The following is a 17,486-nucleotide window of genomic DNA, read 5'->3' on the forward strand; positions in this document are numbered from 1 at the left end:
CCAAGTGAGAGTTTAAAAAATACTTAAGTCTTTGACTTTAGATCCCATCACTTGGAAATTGATTGAGGAGTTTCAGAGGAGTGATGAAATAGAAGAAAGATGTAAATGAGGTGAAGTTTGATAGTACACATTTGTAATCTCAGTACTTGGAGTCTGAGACAGGAAGAGCACAAGTTGGACACAGCCTGGGATACATAGCAAACTGTCTCAAACCAAAAGGATGGCAGTGGGTAGGAAAAAAAATGACAGGAAAAGAAAATGGAAATAGCAAGTATAGACTTAGTTTTAAAGAATTTTAGTAATGAAGAGAGCCCAGAATATGGAATACAGTTTTTTTTGGGGGGGGTGGTTTATGTGAGGTTGGATTTCAGCATATTTCTAGCCTGGAGAAAAGCAGTTACTAGGGAGATAAAACTGGGAGGTTAGGTAATGTGGGTCAAGAACACAAACGAAGGAATTACCTTTGACTGATGACCATATCATCCTCTCCCATTGGAGAAAGGCAGGTGGGAGTAATTGGGAGAAAGTAGATTAGCTAGCTCCCATTTTCATAGTGTTACAGAAGGCCATGTTAACTGGAGAATGGAAAGATGTAGGTGTTGTGATAGGATTTGTGGATGGGGGAGGGTTTGGAATTACATGGAAGAGAATGAGGGAGAAGCTGTCCAAAGGTGTTAAGTGTCCAGCTGAGTTAACTCAGCTCTCTTCTCTAATCTTCTTGTCACTGAAACCATAAGTAAGTGCTATGGCATGTAGACTCATGGTTTCAGTATCTACTTAAGTGTTAGGCTTTCATTGTTCCAATATATTTATTAGATTTTCATTTAGGTATTCAGAACTATATTAGATATTAAAGAGATAATATTAAACAAGGTAAACGTTCTGCTCCCAAAGTATTGGCTTACACAACAGATAATAAATTCATCAAATCATGTGGTTTTAAGGTCTAGTATTTTGAAGGAAAGCAGGAGCAAGAAGAATTAATTATAGGGAAACTAGAAGATAAGTCTTGAGACTAGACTGGTTAGGAAAGAGAAAACTCAAGCAGTTGGTAGCTTAGAAAAAAATTTGAGGACTCAAATGGGCTAGCAGTTTCTCTCTGGTTGAGGAAGCAGTAAACACATAATGGGTCACAAGAGGGTTCATTATAGTAGGAAGTTTGTTTTTTTGTGGGGGGAATGGGGAATCTACAGCTTGTGAGAATATCTTTAACTGGACCCTTTCCCCAAAACTTCCTGTACATTGTGTGTATAGTTATCATATCTGGGACTTGAGCAGCGCACAAGCCAATATTGAAAGTGTGACAATAGCCAGACCAAACACACAAACAAACAAGCAACATTTAAGGCTAAATAGAAGATGAGACAAAACCAGTTACCATTAATCTAAAGAATATAAGCATTGTGGGTCAGGAGTGTGGCCTAATGGTAGAGTGCTTGCCTAGCATGCATGAAGCCCTGGGTTCAATTCCTTGTACCACATATACAGAAAAGGCCAGAAGTAGTACCACTCAAGTGGTAGAGTGCTAGGCTTGAGAAAGTTCAAGGACAGTGCTCAGGCCCTGAGTTCAAACCCAAAGATTGGCAAAGAAAAAAAAAAGTGTGTGTATGTATGTATGTATGTATATATGTGTACATATATGTAATGTATATAATATCTATAAACATTGTGAATAATGAAATAGTTGAGAGTGAATGAAATTTGTAAACATCCAGAAGGAATTAACACTTTTCAAAAGACCTTTTTCTTGATCTTTTGCAGAAAGAGAACCAGTTAATGTTGGTAAAGGTACAAGATTAATGGCTTAGTTGTAATACAGTTGTGATGTATCAGATCCCCTCCCCAAAGATCAACAGGTTTTTTGTTTTGTTTTGTTTTTTATTTTTGCCAGTCCTGGGCCTTGAACTCAGGGCCTGAGGGCTGTCCTTGGGCTTTCTCAAGGCTAATGCCTTACCACTTGAGCCATAGCTTTTTTCTATGTATGTGGTACTGAGGAGTTGAACCCAGGTCTTCATGCATGCTAGAAAAATACTCTACCACTAGGCCAAACTCCCAGCCCCTATTTTTTTTTATTTATTCTTTTTTTTTTTTTTTTTGGTCAGTTGTGGGACTTGAACTCTGGGCCTGGGCATTGTCCCTAAGCTCTTCAGCTCAAGGCTACCGCCCTACCCCCTGGAGCCACAGCCCCACTTGTGCAATTGTTCTTACTTTCCTTTTGTTTATTCCCACCTGTTACTTTAAATTTAAACTCAACTAATGTTGCTCAAATCTCTTGGTAACCAGTATACTTAATTACTGGGAAAGAACTGTTCAAAATCATTTACTTCTGGATTTAGACAGCCTATAACTTTTTCTTTCAAAAGGAAAATATTTGAATCTAGAATTTAAAGATGAGAAACTTCATTGATTCAGCCTATAAAGGAACATGGGCTTCTTTGATGTGAAATAGAAGACTTTCTCAAAAATAATCTTCATACCACTATTAGTCACCAGAAGGCGAGGTATCTTGTGTACTGAGATCAGTTCCTTTCATGGACATCTACTTTTTGTGTATTTTTGTTTGGGAGGATATGTCTGGATGTCTTACAAGTGAGCTGAATTAGGCTCTCCTGCTACCACGCATGAGTGCGCGCGCGCTCTCTCTCGCTCTCTCTCTCTCTCTCTCTCTCTCTCTCTCTCTCTCTCTCTCTCTCTCTCTCTCTCTCTCTCTCTCTCTCTCTCTCGTGCACGCACGCTCTCGCTCTCCCTCTCCTTCTCCCTCTCTCCCTCTCCCCCCCTCCCTTTCTTCTTCTCTCCCTCTCTCTTTCTTTCTTTTTTGCCAGTCTTGGGGCTTGAACTCAGGGCCTGGGCACTGTCCTAGAGCTTCTTTTCCTCAAGGGTAGCACTGTACCACTTCAGCCACAGCACCATTTCAGGCCTTTTCTGTTTATGTGGTACCAAGGAATTGAACCCAGGGCTTCATACATGCTAGGCAAGCATTCTACCGCTAAGCCACATTCTCAACCATCCAGATCCTGTCTGTTTTTCTTTTTTAGACCCTTTCTTGATGATACTTTCAAATTCCGAACCAAAATCTAAACAGTTTTAATTCCTAAAAGGAGGACATATGGGTGTGTAGCCACATAGCAACTAGAAGGTAATGCTCTTGGTCTCTGAGAAAATGGAAGAGGAACCAAGAATGGGGCAGGTATCCATGTTTAGTATTTGTGCCTTCTTTGAAGATTTTTGTGATCCTCCTGACATCTTATTTGAATTTTTTAAATATTTAGTCTATATTATTATTATTATTATTATTATTATTATTTTGTGGTACTGAGGTTTGAACTCATGGCCTCATAATTGGGAGGCTAAGTTCAAATGCAGAACAACCCCAAACAAAAAGAGAATAAAAGTTCTTGCCTCATGGGAATTATGTCTTTTTCCACTCAGACTTTAATTTTGTCTTCAGGATGCTCTGAAAAACAGATTAAAATTTTCAGCAAGCTTTGTGGTAAAATCCTGCCTTTGTTCTTTTACAGGTTGAACAGATTTTTTTTTTTTTGAAGCAAGGTATTACTCTGGCCAAGTTACCCTTCATCTTCCTTCCTCTGACTCCTTAGTGCTGGGACTATAGATAAGCTCCACCACTTCCGCGTGATCGAGTATATTGTTATATTTGTTTGTTTGTCTGTTTTTGCCAGTCCTGGGGTTTGAACTCAGGGCCTGACCACTGGCCTTGGGCTTTCTCAAAGCTAGCGCTTTATCACGTAAGCCACAGCACCACTTTGGGCTTGTTCTGTGTGTATGGTACCAAGGAATTGAACCCAGTGTTTCATGCATGCTCGGCAAGCACTCAACCACTAGGCCATACTCCCTGCCCTCAAATGTGTTTTTAACTGCTATTTGCTTCATATTATTGGGCTAGCAACATGTCCTATGTTCATTAAATCTAAAATAAGATGAATAAAGTGCTATTCTGGGAGCTGGGTACCAGTAGCTCATGCCTGAAATCCTAGCCTTTTATGATGCTGAGATCTCACAATTACCAGCTATAGCCTTGGCAGAGAAATTTTAGAGGCTCTTTTCCAGTTAACCAGCAAAAAGCAAAACTGGAGGAGTGCAAGTGGTAGAGTGCCAGCCATATAGGGAAAAAGCCAAACATGAGCTCAGAATTCAAGCCCTCCCCCCCCACACACACACACTATTCTGGTGTTAGATGGTATACAGGCCTGGTCTTGACTCTACTGCTAATAATTTATGAGATTTGGGACCAGAAATTTAGTTCTCTGGATCTTATTTGGTGCATAAGATAATCTGTTATAAGCTCTGAAATGCATTTTAACTAACTGTCTTTGTCGGAGAACATCAGAGGTCACTTAATGAATGGGAGGCTGAGAGCAAAGCCAGGATAAGGAAGGCCATGGAGCAAGAGCAGACTGGTACAAACCTGTTCATTTTCCCCACAGTGAATATAATTACATCCTACCATGTCTCTTTCATTTCAAAGTCCAAAGGAAAATTTTCAGTAGGCCAGACATAAACCACATTAAGACTTCCTGTAAAACCCTTTGCAATGCCAAAGTTGAAGGGCACTAAGTCTATTTTTGGTAGATTTTGCAAAAGAAAGCATAGTGTAATGTTAGAAAACAGATTATTATAATTGCTAAATAGCCACAAATAGTGAACATTAAACCAGATGTGTTTTATATAAAAATTGGAAGATTGACTCATCTGATCAACAAGTAAAAGTTTGTTGGGTTGTTTTTTGTTTTTTGTTTTTTGTCACTTACGAGACTTGAACTCTGGGCCTGGGCGCTGTCCCTGAGCTCTTCATCGCAAGGCTACTGCCCTACCCCTGGGCCACAGCCCCACTTCCTATTTTCTAGTGATTAATTGGAGATAAGAGTCTCCCACTCTTTAGTGCCGGTGAAGACTGAACCAAGATCCTTATATCTCAGCCTCCTGAGTAGTTAGGATTGCAGCCAAGAGCCACCACACCTGGCACAAGTAAAAGTTTTTATCAAACATTTCTAAGATAATTAGTTAAGGAAAAATGACATAAGGTTTTTATCAGTAAATATATATTCAAAATAAACAACAGCAGGCATTTTCCGAAGGGTTTTCTTTCTTTTCTTTTTTTGTTTGCTTGGTTGTTTTGTTTTGTTTGTTTGTTTCTGCCCCTTCCCCCACTTATAGCCTATAGGAAAAAGAACAGAAAGGTTAACTTTGATTGAAATTTGTTTCATATGCTTAAAACTTTTTCTCCTTACTATTGAAAAGAAGGAAAAGAAGAAAACAAATAGCTACATCTAAGTGGAGGTGTCCTGTGCACTGAACAACGGTTTTAAGCAAATTAACGAGTACTAAAATGGTTGTAGTTACTAAGTAAAAACTAGAATCCTAAACTGTTCTGCTGTGCTGGTAACATACCCCAGCCTCTGCTTATATGCTGACTAAGAAAGAAACAATTCCACTGTATGACTGTATGACTCAGGGCACATGGTTCCAGGTATGGCTTGCCATTCTGATAGTCTCTATTGGTGGTGAGCAATGTAGGGTGCGAGTGGAAAATTAGAGAACTGTATAGGTTTGGTTTAGATTTTTTCTCCTACTTTAATTATTTTTTTTGCCAGTCCTAGTGCTTGAACTTAGGGCCTGAGCACTGTCCTTGGGTTGTCTCAAGGCTAGAGCTCTACCTCTTGAGCCACAGCAACACTTCCGGCATCTTTTCTTTCTGTGTATGTGGTACCAAGGAATGGTACCAGACAAGCACTCTACCCTAAGCCAACCTCCAGGCCACTACTTTAAATTTCTTTAGTAACACAATCACTATTTCTCATTATAACTAGATATGTGCTTTTGACTGTTTTGTAGTCAGATTTCATATATCAAGTCACAAAACGTTTTCCTTTTTTTTTTAACTTAGCCCTACTTTTTGATAAAGTCCTAAATTGGTAGCTGTCTAATTCCTTCGCCTCTAATCTGATATTTGAATCTCATAATTATAAAATTTCCTTTTGTTGTGGTATAGTCATCCTAGGCAAATCCATGATTTCATTTCCACTTAGTGGGATTGATAAAGCCACCGGTAATTGAATTGAAAAGTTAATCAACTAAACAGGCAACCCTGGATATATGGAATATATTTGAAAGTTTCTTCTAGATGAGTATTGTTTGTTTGTTTGTTAAGAGGTGTGACTGTGGAGACTAGGCTGCCTATGAAATTGAATTTAGGATATTCTTGCTTCAGCTTCTCCCCCTCACCCCAAGTGATGGGATTACAGGCATGTACCACCACTCTAAGCTAGATGAATGTTCTTTAAGGTAAAAATATGAAGTTCGTTTTATATACATTTAATTTTTCTACTTAAGCTTATACTCTGGGCCTCATTAACTGGCTTCCTCATCCTGGTGCTCTACCACTTGAACCATGCCTACAGCCCAGCCTTTTCTGGTTAATTGGAGATGAAGTTAGTATTTTCTGCCTGGGCTGCCATTGAACTGTGCTTCTCCACATCTCAGATTCCTATGTAGGTAGGAGTACAGATATGAGCCACCAGCACATTTGTTGAATGTAACATAACTTCCAGTTAACTCACTTTGTGTGATAATAGATTGCGTGTAGTCAATAATACATAATAATTTACCTATAAGTTTTGCCCTGAGACAGAAATATCAAACAAACCTGAGAGTTTGACATTAGAAATTCTGTAAGCATGAAAATCTATTTCCTTTATTGTAATCTTGAAATAAAAATGCTTACTTTCTGAAACTTGCTTTCTCATAGTAAATCATCTATTTCTTCTGGTGTCTGTTGCATGTAAAGTAGACTTTCTTCTCAGCTGACATTCAGCACTTTGTCCAGGTGTGCTATTGCTTTATTTTGTTCCCTTGACCTTCCTGCTGGTCATGGATGATCACCCACCCAGACCACATTCCCCAAAGATTATTCCAGCCTCGGAATAGCTAAGTGTTTTCTTCCCTTCTTTGACCTTTCCCTCTACATACTTTGCTTGAGACAAAACTACTTACTACTAGTTAACAAACATAATGTTTTAGGAAGTGATTTGATCAGAAGAGATTGGCATAGTCTTCCCCAAAGAGTACAATCAGTGCTCTTTCTTCCACTTTTGAGGCTGAATTGCTACTGTTACGATCAGCAGAGATTATAGTTCTAAACAGTGGAGCCCAAGTGGATTCATCTCTTGCCAGATGTCTTCTTTCTCCTCCATGTAGTCTTTCTGTTTTGACCTTGATAGTGTAGGAGGAGAGGAGGGAGATAAGACTAGAAATCTGAATGAATGTCAGTTCTTTTCTCTCAATCTACTTTTATTTTTTCTATTGAAAAGTTCTGTAAGGAAGTTATTATGTCTCATATACTAAAATCTATTTCTTAAAATTAGAACAATAGCGTAAGAGAAGACTGTACAAAAAGAAATGTACTTATTACCTGACTCATAATTATAGTCACTTTGTACCTTTATAATAACAATAAAGTAATTTTTTAAAAAATTAGAACAATATGGAAAAATGATTAAGAACATGAGCTTTTAAGTCGGATCTTAGTTTCAGTCCTTGTGCTGACGCTTACTAGCTGTGCAGTCTTGGCCCAGCCCCTCAGTATCTTAATGTAAATTGGGTATCAAAATAGTGCTTATTTCATAGGTGTGTTATAGGTTTGCCATAAAGGCTAAATGAACTAAGCAATCCATGCCTAGCATATAGTAGGCATCTAGTTAGGTTTTATTAGCTCATTTTCACAAGTTACCAGAGGTCACTTTCCTGGTTGAGCATGTGAGTTTACAGTGAATTCAAAAATAGACCTTCTTCAGTTGTGTTCTGCTGAGACTCAAGAGAACTTCTCTGTCACTGTTAGAAAGGTGATCCTCTATCAAGGAGCTCATCATTTTTTCTTTAAACCAAAGTAGTGGCATCTTTTCTTGTTTCTTCCTTAATTTAAAAGTTTTTAGGTTCTTTTAGGACCTACATTCTAAACCTGAATCCCCACTGATCCACCTAAACTCTATTGGTTGTGGATTTTGTATTTCTTTGACTTGGGCACGTGAAATCATACCCAATGCCTGCATAGAATTTATTGGAGATGTCCTGTTTCTGGGTCAGACTAAAGAACTAGTAAATTCTGATAAGATGAGCAAGTTTACCCCTGCCTTTGTGAAGAACAGATTTGTAATTAGAGAACACCTGTATCAGTTGATTCTTTAGGCAGCTGTTTCAGAAAAACTAATATTTACATAAGTAAACATCTTCCTATTCTGGTAATATATATTTTTACTTTGTACTGAAGTAATGACATTAATTTTTTTTCTGATCCTGAGGCTTGAACTCAGGGCCTGGACACTAACCCTGAGCCTCTACCACTTGAGTCACAACACCACTTCAGCGTTTTCTGAGTAGTTTATTGGAGATAAGAGTCGCATGGACTTTCCTGCCAGAACTTTGAACTGCATTCCTCAGATCTCAACTTCCTGAGAAGTGAGGGTTATAGGCATAAGCCGTTAGCACCTGAATATGACATTAAATTTACGTATAATTTTATTCATTCACAAAGCATTTAATTTTCCAATTGAATTGATCCTCCTGAACTCTAAAGGTGGTAACTTTTATTTGTAGCTCCATTACTTCTTTTTTTTTTTTTTTGTCGTGGAGCTTAAATTTGGAGCGTGGGCTCCGTCTCTGAGCTTTTGTACTCAAGGCTACCACTCTAGTACTTGAGCCACAGCTCCACTGCTGGCTTTTTGATGGTTAATTGGAGATAAGAGTCTCACAGACTTTCCTTTCCAGGCTAGCTTGGATCCATGATGATCAACTCTCTTGAGTAACTAGAATTACAGGTGTGATTCACTGGCATTCAGCTCATACCATTTTTTTGCCAGTCCTGGGACTTGAACTCAGGGTCTGAGCACTGCCCTTGGGTTTTTTCAAGGCTAGAGCTCAACCACTTGAGCCACAGCATCATTTCTGGCTTTTTCTATGCATGTGGTACCAAGGAATCAAACCAAGGGCTTCATGTATGCTAGGCAAGCACTCTACCACTAGGCCAAACTCCTGGCCCCATCATACCATTTTTAATAATATGTATATGGCTTTGGATTTTTCTCTAGTGATACCAAAGGATTTTTGTAATTAGCCATATTCTAATTCTGTTCCTGGCCCCCTTTTGACCAACAGTATGTCACGTTTGTAATCACTTAAGGATTGTAATCCGGGACCATGGAATAAAGAACATTCAGGCTGGAAATGGTTTAGTGGTAGAGTGCTTACCTAGCATACATTAAGCCCTGGGTTTGTTTCCTCAGTACTACATAAACAGAAAAGGCCAGAAGTGGCACTATGGCTCAAGTGGTAGAGTACTAGCCTTGAGCAAAAGAAGAAAATAAGGACAGATACTATATAGAGTATAAGTGATATAAGGTATTTATATTTGCATCATCTATACAAATCTCAGTAAATTCTTCTGAGAGAACAAAATGCATCCTAGACCCAGTTGGACCAGGAGACTGCCACTAGGTTTGAAATAAACTCCTCAAGAGCCACAGAAGACAAAAGTCCACTGACAGAATAAATATTTTTTTTTGCCAGTCCTGGGCCTTAAACTCAAGGCCTGAGCACTGTCCTTGGGCTTTCTCAAAGCTAGAGCTCTACCATTTGAGCCACAGCATCACTTATGGCTTTTTCTGTGTATGGGTACTGAGGAATCAAACCCAGGACTTTGTGCATGCTAGGCAAGCATTCTACCACTAGGCCAAACGCCCTGTTCATAATCCGGATTTTTAAGATTCCAGGAAGCTTTCAATTAACCAAGGGCTCTTGTCCTCTGCTATAGCCCTTAGCTTGTAAAGGCACTACACACTACATATACTTTTTTTTTTTTTTTTTGGCCAGTCCTGGGGCTTGAATTCAGGGCCTAAGCCCTGTCCCTGAGCTTCTTTTGCTCAAGGCTAGCACTCTACCACTTGAGTCACAGTGCCACTTTCAGCTTTTTCTGTGATACTGGGGAATCGAACCCAGGGCTTCATGCATGCTAGGCAAGCGCTCTACCACTGAGCCATATTTCTAGTCTACTACATACACATTGAAGAACACATTTAGCTGTGTTTTAAAGCAAAGAATTCACTTACATATGCTTTATTTAGAGTATAAGAAACAAAGTCAGAATGTGTTACAGAGCACCCAAAACCAGGAAGTTAGTTTTTAAACTACTGTTAGTCAAAGGGAAACTAGCTCTGTCTCACAAAAGGAATGAATGAATGCTTGGCTATTTTAATCTCTCAACAAATATACTTCTTTTGTAGATACAGATAACCACTTTGTTTACTGGAAACCAATGTGCCCAAAGCTGTTGTTTTGCCTGGTGAATAGGTACAATATTAGCCCTATTTTTTTCAAAAATATTTTCAGTTAGTAAAACAGATAGTTGCTGTGTTGGCAGAAGTGTGAATTTCATTTCCTGTCTGTGGTGTACCCCTCTCATCCTGTCACTCAGACATTTTGTTTTAGCCTGTTCCCGTAATGTTGAACAGTGACCCATCGCACAGTGGTATGTGCACACCATGGATGTAACAAGAGACAGGCTTGTGCAACAGACCACAAGAGAGCAATTCTTTATTTAAAGATGAAAACAAAACCAAACCAAAACAGCCCCTCCCAGCCAGCATGCAGTTTTGTTTTGTTTTGTTTTGTTTTAAGTGCATATCTGAATCCTTACGTTTTGCTTTTAGAAGACCTAATCTTTTTGGCAAGTTACCTCAAAAGCTTTTTCTACCTCGTGGCACTTTATTCAAGGATAAAATTGAGTCAACAACTGACAGCATCATAGAGATGACTTAAGTTCATAAATTGATGTAAATTCATCATAAACGTTTTTGTGCCAATATTGGGACTTGAATTCAGGACTCAAACTCTCACTCGGCTTTGACACCACCATTTAAGCATGCCTCTACTTCCAGCTTTTTGCTGGTTAATTAGAGATGAGAGCCTCAAGGATTTGTCTGCCTAGGCTAGCTCTAAACCTATATCTTAAGATTTCTGTTTCCTGAGCAGCTAGGAATACAGGCATTATTCATTTTAATGTAGTAAGAATTAAATTCCTAACTATATTTAAAATTTGAGGCGGGGAGCAAAGCCTAAACGTGGAGTGCTCACCTAAAATGCAGGAAGATCTGGGTTCAATTCCTCAGTACTACATACTCAGATAAAGGTGGAAATGATGCTATGGCTCAAGTAGCAGATCGTTAGCCTTGAACAGAAAGTGTCCAAGGACCATGATCAGTCCCTGAGTTCAAGCCCCAGGACTAGCAAAAAAAAAATTAAATAGCATGGCAGTTGTACATATTTATGATGTAAAACATGATTTCAGTACATGTATACAATATTTAATGAGACCAAATCAAGGTGACTAACACACACACACATCTGTTATCTCAGATAACTATCATTTCTTTGTACTGTGAACATTCTAAATCTTCTAGTAAATTGAAATGTGCAATTATTGTCAAGCATAGTTATTGCACTGTTCTATACAACATTACATATCCAGCTATATCCTTTATAATCATCAACATCCTCTCTACATCCCCTTCTCTCCCAATTCCTTCATAGGTCTTGGGAACCACTAGTCTACTTGATGAAAATAAAATGTTCAGCTAATACTCCAGTGTGGTATACATTTTAAACACTAATCTCTTTTATACAATCTATTATAACTAATGTTGAAATGTTTCTCCTCTAATCAAAATGCATTAGGATACAATTATAACTATAGATCTAATAATAACTAATACTTATTAAGAGATGATTACTATGATTCAGATACCACTTTAGGAAGCCATATTCTCATTGGCATCTCACAGCAGCTTCATCTCATTGTCTTTGTTTTCAAGATAAGGAAATGAAGGCTTGAAAAGATTTACTCAGGTTGGGAGGCAGCAAAGCTTCAGAGTAAGGGAGCTTGATTCCAATGTTTAATTAAAGCCTTTAATTCTAACTCCTACCATGTAATATATACAGAATATTATAATTTTAAAAATATTTTGTCCATAGTAGCTAGGACTATATAATAACTAGAGTCACGTTTGATTTTGTTTTTACTTCACTTTAAGAGGTTGGGACTTGAGAATTGAGAGAAAAGGATGATCCTAAGATAGGTCCTCATCCTCTAATTTTGTCCCTTAAATAATTATGTTCTTTTAACTTTTCTCCTTATAGCATCAGCGAGAGCTTTTTAACTGTCAAAGGTGCTGCACTTTTTCTGCCACGGGGAAATGGCTCATCTACACCAAGAGTCAACCACAGACGCAACAAGCATGCAGGTAAAGTTGTGCATAAACCATTCTTTTCTCTTTTATATTGGCTTTTGTTTTAAAATACCAACACTCATATTTCAAACAGTGAGAGAAAGTGTTATCCAATGCTATGGTCACTTTTCTTTCATTCTAACAGACCATTGGTTATTTTTGCATTTACTAGACAAAATATCTTACAGCCATCTTTTGTTGGAATGATGAGGAGATATAGAAATACTCTTTAACCAAGGAATTAGTATACCACACATGAAAATATCTGTTCTTTGGACCAAGCATGGTGGCATATACCTGTAATCCCAACACTCAGAAAGCTGAGACAAGAATATGAGTTGAAGGCCAGCTTGGGCTACATACAAGTCCTGCGTTGATGTAATAAATTTTAAAATAAATTAACATTTTAAATTTAAAATTAAATAATTTATGTAAAATTAAAATAATTTCCTTTATTATGTATATATGTTGGTCCTAGGGCTTGAATTCTGCACCTGGGCACTCTCCATTACCTTTTGTGTTCAAGACTAGCACTCTTCCCACTTGAGCCACAGCTTTACTTGTAGCTTTTAGTGATTAATTTGAGGTAAAAGACTCATAGACTTTTCTATCCAGGTTAGCATCAGACTTTAGTCTTCAGATCTCAGCCTCCCAAGCTGTTAAGATTATGGGTGTGAGCCACTGGTACCTGGCAAATTACCTATTCTTTTTTTTTTTTTCCTAGTCCTGGGCTTGAGCTCAGGGCCTGAGCACTGTCCTTGGACTTTCTCAAGGCTAGAGCTCTACTACTTGAGCCTCAGCACCACTTCTGGCTTTTTTCTATGTACGTGGTACTGAGGAATTAAACCTGGGTCTTTGTGCATGCTAGGCAAGCACTCTACCATTAGGCTAAACTCCTGACCCCATAAATTACCTATTCTTATATGACAGTCTGCTCTTTGGTTGGGTATACAGTAAAAGATTAGATATTTAATTCTGGACTTAGATAAATAAGGAGTCCTCAAATACTTCAATAAAATCAAAATATAAAACTCTAGTTTTAAAATATCCAGTAACAGTAGTAACAATAGTATATACATTGTTTTTCCTTATATTGGAAATGCACCTGAAGTGATGAGATTCCAAAAGAAAGAATCATAGAAAATGGGTTTTAAGAAGAGAAGTCCTTCAGCATAGGATATCCATAGTTTAGGAAGAAAATCAGCCTGATTCTTCTCTTGTATCAGCAAACCTTCTTCGTGCCATTTTGAGGAAAAAAGAGAAGTCAACCTAAAAGCAATAGTTCTGACCTTATACTATACAAAACAAGTGATTGCTTGTCATAAATGTGCCACTTTGATGACTCATGACCTCCTGAAATAAAAGAAATTGCAGTTCACTAGGAAATAAACTTGAGTGTGTAGGTCAGAGGTAAAAGGCAGAAATACTGGATCCTCGTGAACTAGTAGTTGAGTTTAACACTAGACAATATAATCTTAACTACTTTAGAAGCTGCACTAATTCTTGTTTGGTACATCTGTTACAAATGTAGCAGATTATAATTACAATTAATTTTGTTAGACAGTATTATCTCTCCAGTAGTGGAAACATTTAAGTAAATGTGAATAAACTTGCAAGTTAGCTTGTGTTATACTGTCTAAAACCTTCTCTAGTACCTACCACTAGAGATGGGGAAGGGGAAAAACAGGAAGAGGATATTTCTCCCAAACTTTTGACTACATAAAGCAAGTGAGCCCAACTAAACTTAATATTTCTTCATATTGGTGAGGATATTTATTACTTACCATAAAAGAAGACAAATTATTGGTTTAAGTCTACCTTGATTGATGAAGATAGTGAGCTCTGTAGAATGTAATAGTAAGCAGGTTAAGTGTGCTTTTAAAGTTTCTGGCCCTGGTTGGTCTTTTCTTGGGTCAAACTTCTCATTCTAATCCTAACTACTCAGGAAGTCGAGATCTAAGGACCACAGATCAAAGACAGCCCTCTCATAAAAATCCATGAGACTCTTACTTCCAATTAACCACCAAAATTCTGTAAGCAGAGCTGTAACCTTAAGCACAAAAGCTTAGAACAGTGCCCAGGCTCTGAGTTCAAGCCCTAGTATCATCTTCCTCATCACCATTACTACCCTCAAAAAAAGTATGCAGGAAAGAAAAAGGATGCAAAGCATGGCTCAGCACAGAGGAATGGCCTTACCTAACTAGAGGAAGGGGAGGAGGGGGAAAAAGAAAGAAAATAAGAAGGAGGAAGAGAAGAAGACTACCACATTTAATTACCACTGAGATCAGTACTTGACATTTATCATTTTGTTTCCTTTACACTAAAAGGGAAACCAAATTAAACACAAACTGAATGGACTTGAATTGTGCGCTAGACCAGAATAGATGGCAGTGTAATTTAAAAAAAAAAAAACTTCACAAAAGCTGAACTTTGACATAAAGTGAAGCTGTCCAACTAAATTCACAAAAACTGAAAGATGATGGCAGAATGAAGAACACATCATAGACCTACTATTTCTACACAATGATACTTTCTTATGTACATATTCCCCCTAATGATATATATGGAGCTGGTTAGCTTCTTTTAAAATCTGAGCTGCATTTAAAATATCCAGATACTATTATGCAATTTAAAAATTGTATTATTGGTGAATGAATATCTTCCAGTGTCTTAAAAGAAAGTAATGGGAAATCTTTAGGCTGGAGATATGGTTCAAGTGATAGAGTGTCCCTTTAGCAAGTTCAAAGACCTGAGTTCAAAACTCATACTGAGGAAAGAAAGAAAAAGTTGTAGAATAGTCTTTAAAATCAAGCTGAAATCTGAATTGAGCTGCTAGCAATTGAAATACATGAGAAAAACCTAGGACGAGAAATTATTAAGAAGTTTCCCAAGCCAGGTGCGGTGGCTGATGCCTGAAATCCTAGCTACTCAGGAGGCTGAGATCTGAGGGTCAAAGTTCAAAGCCAGCCCAGGCACAAAAGGACCTGAGACTCTTATCTCCAATTAATTTCTAGAAAACAGGAAGTGGGGCTTGGCTCAAGAGTAAGGTTGAGTTGAAGAGCTCAGGGACAACGCCCAGGCCCAGGAGTAGGGCAGTAGCCTTGAGCTGAAGAGCTCAGGGACAGTACCCAGGCCCCAGAGTTCAAGCCCCATGATCCCTCCCCCCCAAAAAAAAAGTTGGAAATAGAGCTTCGGATCAACTGGTAAGGTACTAACCCTGAGCTGACAGTGTCTGGGCACTGAATTCAAGTCCAGTGACTAGCACATATACATAAAAGAAAGTAGAACTAGTGGTTTGTAGAGTATGACAAGGTTTATAGAAGATGGGAAATAGGGAATGATTGCTAATGAAGGTAAAAAATGTTCTAAAGTTAAAGTGTGGTGACAGGTATATAACTCTAAATATACTAAAAGCTAATGAATTATACTTTGGGAGATAAAGCTGTTAAAAGAAAAAATAAGTGTGAGGAAGCATTAGATACACACTTTTAAAGGGCTATTAGTTACAGGCTGGGAGTTTGGCCTAGTGGTTGAATGCTTGCCCAGCATGCACAAAGACCCAGGTTTGATTCCTTGCTACCACATATATAGAAAAGCTGGAAGTGATGCTGTGGCTCCAGTGGTAGAGCCCCCCTACCTACTGAGCCACAGCCCCACTTCTTATTTCCAACTTTGTGATGATTAATTGGAGATAAGAGTCTCACAGACTTTGCTTCCTGTGCTGGCTGCAAACTATAATTTCAGTGTGCGTAGCTAGAAATACAGGCATAAGATACCAGTGCCCAGTCACTAATCTGCTTTTTGTCTCTGTTGATTTGAGCATTTTGGACATTCTGTATAAATGGACTTATATAAGTGGATTTTTGAGTAGACTTCTTTCACTCAGCAAAACGTTTTAATGGTCTTCCATGTCTAGTAGATAGTACTTTGGATTTATCACATTTTATTTACCTGCTGGCTTTGTTGATAAACATTTGTGTTGCCTCTACCTTTTGGCTATTACCAATGATTATGTATGCTTATGTTTAAGTTCCTGTGTAGACATGCTTCTGTTTATACATAGGAGCCTATGCTGCTTCTTACATATGAGGCTTCCTTGGTTGTATCTCTGAATTTGCAATGTGATAGAATGGCCAAACCCAGGGACTCTTTTTAACTTTGTTGTGCTGGTATTGGGACTTGAATTTGGGGACTTGTGCTGTTGCTTAGCATTTTTCAAGGCTGATTCTTTACCACTTGAGCCATACCTCTACTTCTAGATTTTCTGTAGTTAGAGAGAATCTCTCAAATTTGTCTCTCCAAGCTGGCTCCAAATTTCCTCCAATCTCAGCCTTTTGAGTAGCAGGATTTCAGACGTGAGCTACCAGCACTCAACTGTGACACTCCTTAACTTTGAAAGTTTAAAGATTCTGCAAGAATAGAATTGGTCAAAAGCTATCATTGAATGGGCCAGGAGTTTGGCCTAGTAGTAGAGTGCTTGCTTGCCTAGTGTGCACAAAGACCCGGGTTCAAGTCCTGCGTATCACATACAGAGAAAAAGCCAAAAGTGGCACTGGGGCTCAAGTGGAAAAGCACTAGCCTTGAGAAAGCCCAACGACAGTGCTCAGCCCCTGAGTTCACACCCCAGGATTGGCAAAAAAAAAAATAAGCTATCATTGAAATAGTATGAAAAAAATTATTCTTTACTGAACTTTGAGACAAACACATCTGTTTGCTAATCTTTGGGGGGGTTTTTTTTGCCAGTTGAGAGCTTTCAGTTAAATGCTCCCAGACCCAGAGTTCAAGCCCCCCAGCTGACATAAAGCAGGGGGGCAAATATAAGAAAACTAGTAATACTGTAATGCGAAGAAAAACTTAGTTTTATAAAATGTATAAGAAGCCAGGGGCGCGGTGGCTCATGACTATAATCCTACTTACTTAGGAGGCTGAGATCTGAGGAACAAGGTTCAAAACCAGCCCAGGCACCAAAGGATCTGAGACTCTTTATCTCCAGTTAACCTCTAGAAAACAGGGAAGTGGGGTTTAACTCAAGGGTAGGGTGGTAGCCTTGAGCTGAAGAGCTCAGGGACAATGCCCAGGTCCAGTGGTAGGTTTATAGCCTTGAGCTGAAGAGCTTAGGGATAGCGCCCAAGCCCAGTTCAAGTCTCATGACAAAAAAAATGTGTAAGAATAAGTAGCCAGGTACAGTGGCTC

General features: G+C 38.5%; 1 protein-coding gene across 6 annotated transcripts in view; it reads left to right on the forward strand.

Moving 5' to 3' along the window:
- The window catches only part of Ssh2 (slingshot protein phosphatase 2), a 198,489-nt gene that overhangs the window by 120,401 nt on the left and 60,602 nt on the right, over positions 1 to 17,486 (forward strand). For all 6 annotated transcript variants that reach the window (XM_090350519.1, XM_090350522.1, XM_090350523.1 and 3 more), the window contains one exon: positions 12,205 to 12,308. In XM_090350519.1, the coding sequence (XP_090206645.1) occupies positions 12,205 to 12,308 (104 nt within the window). The remainder of the gene's footprint in view (positions 1 to 12,204; positions 12,309 to 17,486) is intronic.

The sequence above is a fragment of the Megascapheus bottae genome, chromosome 17 (assembly GCF_031878675.1).
Source record: "Megascapheus bottae isolate mThoBot1 chromosome 17, mThoBot2.hap1, whole genome shotgun sequence".
NCBI lineage: Eukaryota > Metazoa > Chordata > Mammalia > Rodentia > Geomyidae > Megascapheus > Megascapheus bottae.